The following is a 6,529-nucleotide window of genomic DNA, read 5'->3' on the forward strand; positions in this document are numbered from 1 at the left end:
ACAACGTTCACTAAGTCACTGTCTGACATAACGATCCCAGATGAGCGCCCCCTCCTGTCCGCTCCATCCATCAGCGGCAGCAGCAGCAGCGTCAACGCGCCGCCAGCTAACGACGTTAATCCACGGGACGCCTGAACGTTCACTCACCGAGGAAATTCATTTACAGACAAAAGAAGCTGAAATCATTAGTTCTAATTCCCCTGGATGACACTCTGGTACCGATGGTACTTTATGGTCGGTACCAGAGTGGCTGACGGGACCGTCACTGACACCGCACCGTTCAGGTTTTAGGTGTCTGCACCAGGGACTGTGGACCAGGGACTGTGGACCAGGGACTGTGGACCAGGGACTGTGGACCAGGGACTGTGGACCAGGGACTGTGGACCAGGGACTGTGGACCAGTGACGGTCATCTGTCAGTGAAGCAGTGGGCCTGTTATAGAGCTGGACGACCTAGAACAGACTCTCATTATTTACATAAACGCCATTAATTGAAGAAAATTGTGCCATTGATTACATTTAAAAAAATGAAACTGACGTTTATTTTACTCTCTCTTTGACAGACTGAACACAGATAAAGATTTGACCTTGTGTCTGAAGGTCATGGGGGAGGAGAGAGGGGGAGGAGGGGGGGAGGCTACGTCAAAAACCTCTTCAACCAATCAAAGCTGTGGATCAGGAAGATGATCTCACAGTAACGAGCCCCCCCGCCCCCTCCCCACTTGTGCTCATGTCGTTGGTGCCGTGCGTGACGGCGACAGATGAAACGATACGCTGATGACACCAAACAGAAACATCGCAGATTTTTTTTCTTCTTCTTTTTTTTTTAACACATATATGTATATATCTGCAGACGGAGAGACGCCATCGATCATGCCATGCAGATTCATATAAAGAAGGAGCAAACCCCCCCACCACATATATACATATATATGTATACACACATATATGTAGATATATATATATACATACATATGTAAATATATACTGTATTTAGTGAATATACACAAATAAAATATTTCTGTCTGTGGGTTTTTTTTTTTTTTTTCACATTTTTCACAAACAAGTTTCCGTTTCCTGTACACAGGCACTGATAAAACACTTATTTTTTCACAGGTCACCAACAATATATTCATAAATCAATATCATCAATACTATTTACACCGTTTGGTACCAGGAGACGTCAGGCGTTTTTGTTCTATTATTGTTTTTCCCAACTTTTCTTTTAGATTTGTTTTTTTGTGTTTTTCTTTTCTGCTGAAATGTAAATCAGGTTTAAACGGACGCATATATCAGAGCGCGTCGCCACCGTGGGTCAAAACGGCAGCATTTCTCTAATATATGCTGAAGCAAACAAACAAACCAACAGCTGCAGCGGGGGTGGCTCAACCTGCGGACCGTGGGCCTGTGACAGCAGGTGTGACTACGTCTGTGCTTTTGGTAGGAAAAACAAACGTCCACCTCCACAGAGGGGGGGGGGGGGGGGTTCCTGCAGACTGAGAGGCTGCTGTTTCAGACAGGGTTACAGTATATGTCGATGATACACAGAAGTTTCATCAAAGAACCCATAAAAAAAAACACACCGATCTCTGGTTTCTCAAATCTTGAAAAAAAAAAAAAAAACTCTGAAGAAATGATTAGAATCAAACTGAAGTTCCCTTTTCTCCCCATAAACTTTAACGACAAATTCTGGATTTTTTTTTTTTTTTTACTGTAAACCAGAAACGGAGGTGGAGTCACATTTGATTGGATGGTTAGGAGCGTCACATGATTCACACCTGAATACGTCTGGTACGAGCTGCTGTGTTTATGTGTCTTTTGTTATATTTAAAAAAAAAACTTTTTTTTTTTAAAGTATGAATGAATAAAATATTTATCAAACATTTGTTCACGCGAGAAAATAAAAATATGAAAAAGGTAAGAACCCAGTGGTACCAGCACATTTTTACCCATAATTCACCATAAATGTGAAATAAACCCAGATGCCAAACACCACGATGTGAAAGTTTCAATTTTAAAAACTTAAAAATATTTTAACTCAACGAAAGAAGAAGAAGATGAAGAAGAAGAAGAAGAAGAAGAAGAAGAAGAAGAAGAAGAAGAAGAAGAAGAAGAAGAAGAAGAAGAAGAAGAAGAAGAAGAAGAAGAAGTCCCAGGTGTGGGAACGCGAGCGCTCGCCGTTGCTTCACATGCAGATTTTGGTGCTCAGGAAGTCGCCCACGTGCCCTAGTGGTTGGGGGGTGATGTAGCAACCACGGCTACACGTACATGGCCGGAGATACGAAACTCTCTCCGCGGGCGATGTTGGCACCCGACGGATCGTGGTTGGACGAATCTAAGTCGTTGCCATGGTAATCGTCAACGTCGTGGTCATACGTGGCCAAATCTCCGAGGACCGGAGTCGTGCCACCGTTTAAGGCTCCAGATGTTTCATCGTCCAGGTTCTGCAGGGTGGAGGAGAACCGGGTTAAGGTGGTGTTGGTGAGATCACAGGTCATGACAGACAAGGGGAAAAAAAAACACCACGAGGTGGGAGTTTTTTAACCTGGAGTTGATCAACTGTTTTAGTTCATTTGTAAAAAGTAGCGATGTATCGTTAATCTAGAAAAAAAAAATTAATAAAGATACGTGTCAATTCTCATCGGTTGAAATAAGAAAACGAATTGTTCACCGAGGAGTGAGGAGTAGACTGAGTTATCTCAAAAAGTCACTGGTCATACCATGACAATACACACTCCAGTCCAGTAGGTGGCGATATGCGTGTGAAACCCGGTCAATCAGAGCAGACCAGGTTTTTCTGTCTGTCATTCTGAGGGAGGTCGGTGAAGTGTGTTGTTTGTTTTAGTCCCCAGGTGGCGTCACATGCACAGAACACGGTGAACTTTGACCTTCAACCATCAACATGTTTGACTGGATGTTTTCACCAGACGGCGGTCGTTTTCATCACGTCGACTTTGACAAACGCACGGTGAAGCCAACAGGTCAGATTGTGTGTGTGTGTGTGTGTGTGTGTGTGTGTGTATGTGTGTGTGTGTGTGTGTTACCGTGACTGGCTCGCTGCCCGTGGTCTCGTAGTAAACATCTCCGGGGGTCAGTGGAAACGTCTCAGGTGTGGGAACGCGAGCGCTCGCCGTTGCTTCACATGCAGATTTTGGTGCTCAGGAAGTCGCCCACGTGCCCTAGTGGTTGGGGGGTGATGTAGCAACCACGGCTACACGTACATGGCCGGAGATACGAAACTCTCTCCGCGGGCGATGTTGGCACCCGACGGATCGTGGTTGGACGAATCTAAGTCGTTGCCATGGTAATCGTCAACGTCGTGGTCATACGTGGCCAAATCTCCGAGGACCGGAGTCGTGCCACCGTTTAAGGCTCCAGATGTTTCATCGTCCAGGTTCTGCAGGGTGGAGGAGAACCGGGTTAAGGTGGTGTTGGTGAGATCACAGGTCATGACAGACAAGGGGAAAAAAAAACACCACGAGGTGGGAGTTTCTTAACCTGGAGTTGATCAACTGTTTTAGTTCATTTGTAAAAAGTAGCGATGTATCGTTAATCTAGAAAAAAAAAATTAATAAAGATACGTGTCAATTCTCATCGGTTGAAATAAGAAAACGAATTGTTCACCGAGGAGTGAGGAGTAGACTGAGTTATCTCAAAAAGTCACTGGTCATACCATGACAATACACACTCCAGTCCAGTAGGTGGCGATATGCGTGTGAAACCCGGTCAATCAGAGCAGACCAGGTTTTTCTGTCTGTCATTCTGAGGGAGGTCGGTGAAGTGTGTTGTTTGTTTTAGTCCCCAGGTGGCGTCACATGCACAGAACACGGTGAACTTTGACCTTCAACCATCAACATGTTTGACTGGATGTTTTCACCAGACGGCGGTCGTTTTCATCACGTCGACTTTGACAAACGCACGGTGAAGCCAACAGGTCAGATTGTGTGTGTGTGTGTGTGTGTGTGTGTGTATGTGTGTGTGTGTGTGTGTTACCGTGACTGGCTCGCTGCCCGTGGTCTCGTAGTAAACATCTCCGGGGGTCAGTGGAAACGTCTCCGTGGCAGGAGCCGACGGTTTGTTCAGCTGGAGTAGAAGAAAAGTCAAGAAAACAAGAAAATAGATAAAAATAATCTGGAAAAATATTTTAGTAAAGAATCAGTTCCATCGGACCAGCAGGAACCAGTGAATCGATCGATAGTCCGCTGACGATGAAGTCAATGTCAACTCAAAACATCTCTTTGTTTTTCAGTACAACAAATATATTTTAGCTAACTTTCGGGCAATTCGCTAGCAGACTTTTTAACAGTTCTGCTCACTATACCATTAGCATTTCTGTGGCTAACATTTAGCTATCTTTCAGGATCATTTATGTGTTTTTGTTTCTGACAATTGTTGATCTTTTGGCTAATTGGAATGATTTAGTTGTTGTCAAACTAAAACTGACTGCTAGCCAGGTGCGGGGCTAATTCCTAGCGATGTGATTCCTGAGTTGTCGCGATCTTCTCGGTGAAGGTTTGATATTTGTGTCTGTTTTATTCTGGTTTCATTACTGTCATTATTTGAATTGATACTGAACCGTTTAGCTAACCCATTAGCCATTTTTAGGCAACTTCTTTCTTCTCACTTGAGCTCCGATACTTTAATTACGAGAACTTTGTGGCTAATTAGTGGCAGTGTTGCGGTAACTCTCTTTGTTTTTTGGAAGTTGTTGTGAAAATAATTACAAAATCAATTTTTCTACTTCAGCGTTTTTTTTTTTTTGATCCTGAAACACAGAGAAAATCTTTGTCTTTGAACAAACGCCACGGAATTTCAAGCTTTTAAGTAACGGCAGTCGGCGGGAAATGACATCACACACTGGTGTCATCATTCACAATGCAAGCTAATTATTTTCAAAGCACAAGCTAACGTGGACGTGTAATCAATAGCCATTAGCCTCATAACGACCGCGACTGTGTGTGTGTGTGTGTGTGTGTGTGTGTGTGAGGCGTCCGACACTCACCATCTCCGTGGAGCTGCCCATCTTCACCGGGGGAGGGGGCTTGTGCTTGGGGGGGCCCCTGATTTGACAAAAGACAAAGACAACGTGGAGCTCAACGAGGTGGTACTGTCATTGGGCTGCAGGATATGGGCCACATCTGCCGATCGTGGGTCTCAGCTGATATATTGGGTACCATTGGCTGTTACCAACGCAGTGGCCCATGACTAACAAAGACTCACTCTGTGTCGTCCTGACGTTTACGGATGAAACAGACGGCGCCGACGATGATGCCGATGACGGCGAGGGCCCCCAGGATCCCTCCGATGACGGCGCCCGTGGACGGGCCCTGGGTCAGCTGTCTCCGCTCTGCAGGAGTGGACGAGAGAGAGAGAGAGAGAGAGAGTCGTAAAGATTCACTAAATTAATAACCATTTAATTCTAATTTTTTCAGCAGTTTTTTCCTCTTTGATTCCACTTCCTCGACGTCTGTCCTGTTGCTGCAGCGACACAAACTTCAGGATAAACATTTTTAAACAAACAACAAAAGAAAACAAAGAATCGTTTTCATTAGCAGCCACTGGGGGGCCCTGTTGAGCTGTGGGGCCCCTGGTTGACCTGTTGCTGATGAAGAGTCTTAATGAGGTCAAGGTGAAAAACACACCAGAGTTGGACTAGAATCATGACGTCACAATGACTGATTACAGACAACACCAATAAAAGATGAGTGGAATTCAGCTTTTTAGCCACCAGGTGGCAACCTGTGCCAAGTTAGAGGATAGATAGATAGATGAATGAATGGAACTTGTCAACAACAACAATGTTGTCAAACCTGCTTCTCAACATTATCCCAACTCTCACCCCCCCCACTCCACTCCCCCCCCCGCGTCTCACCCACTCTGAGTCTGGATCTGTTTTTCTGATGATTTCCTGTTGAACCAGTTCTGATTGACTACATATGTTTATATATGTGTGTTTATATATGTGTGTATATATTTCCCTCTGCTACTGGGATGTTGGAGGGAAATATAATGAAACTTTAATGTTAAAGTGAAAATAAAATGTAATTTCCTCTGAGACCAGGTGAGTTTTTCATAAATCTGGTCCGACCCAGTGGACCAGTTCAGTTTAGGACCATATTAAACACAACTGACACCATATTGAAGACAATGAAAAAAAAAATTTAAAAAAAAACAGGAATGTTTTTTTTTTTTTTATTCTATTGAACGGAGAGGCTGCAGTGACGCCCCCTCATGACTAATCAATAGAAGTGCAACACCCTCCTTGGCAACACTTTTGTCAAACCATAGATCTGTGCTGATCCTCAGAGTCTGAACATCACACTGAAGGATCCACTGACTTATTCCTATTCTGCTCTCTGTCAGCAGGGGGCCCCGCAACGCAAGAGAAATCGTTCAGTGAAGTTTCACCTATAAAACAGAAGAAAGAAAAGAAACCAGGATGGTGTCGAGAGGCAGGAGCAAAACAGAACAAAGGAACAATGGTGGCAAAGAGAGAGACAAATGGGGGAGGAAGAGGGAGGAAGAGGGGG

The 6,529-nt window shown here is 44.4% G+C and overlaps 1 protein-coding gene and 1 long non-coding RNA gene across 2 annotated transcripts in view; both read right to left on the bottom strand.

The window, feature by feature from the left end:
• Nucleotides 1-1,045: 1,045 nt before the first annotated feature.
• On the bottom strand, nt 1,046-3,109 carry LOC112488494 (uncharacterized). Its single transcript, XR_003052590.1, has 2 exons — nt 3,044-3,109; nt 1,046-2,443 (listed from the first exon to the last, which is right to left on the bottom strand). It is a non-coding gene; the product is annotated as an uncharacterized LOC112488494 (long non-coding RNA).
• The window catches only part of pvrl2l (PVR cell adhesion molecule related 2 like), a 123,527-nt gene continuing 120,107 nt past the window's right edge, over nt 3,110-6,529 (bottom strand). Inside the window, exons 7-10 of the mRNA XM_008330978.3 lie at nt 5,220-5,346; nt 5,002-5,059; nt 3,993-4,082; nt 3,110-3,396 (exon numbers count right to left, since the gene is read on the bottom strand). Coding sequence (XP_008329200.1) covers nt 3,211-3,396; nt 3,993-4,082; nt 5,002-5,059; nt 5,220-5,346 — 461 coding nt within the window. The 3' untranslated portion in view covers nt 3,110-3,210. The remainder of the gene's footprint in view (nt 3,397-3,992; nt 4,083-5,001; nt 5,060-5,219; nt 5,347-6,529) is intronic.

The sequence above is a fragment of the Cynoglossus semilaevis genome, chromosome 18, assembly GCF_000523025.1.
Source record: "Cynoglossus semilaevis isolate Cse_v1.0 chromosome 18, Cse_v1.0, whole genome shotgun sequence".
In the NCBI taxonomy this organism is placed as follows: Eukaryota; Metazoa; Chordata; class Actinopteri; order Pleuronectiformes; family Cynoglossidae; genus Cynoglossus; species Cynoglossus semilaevis.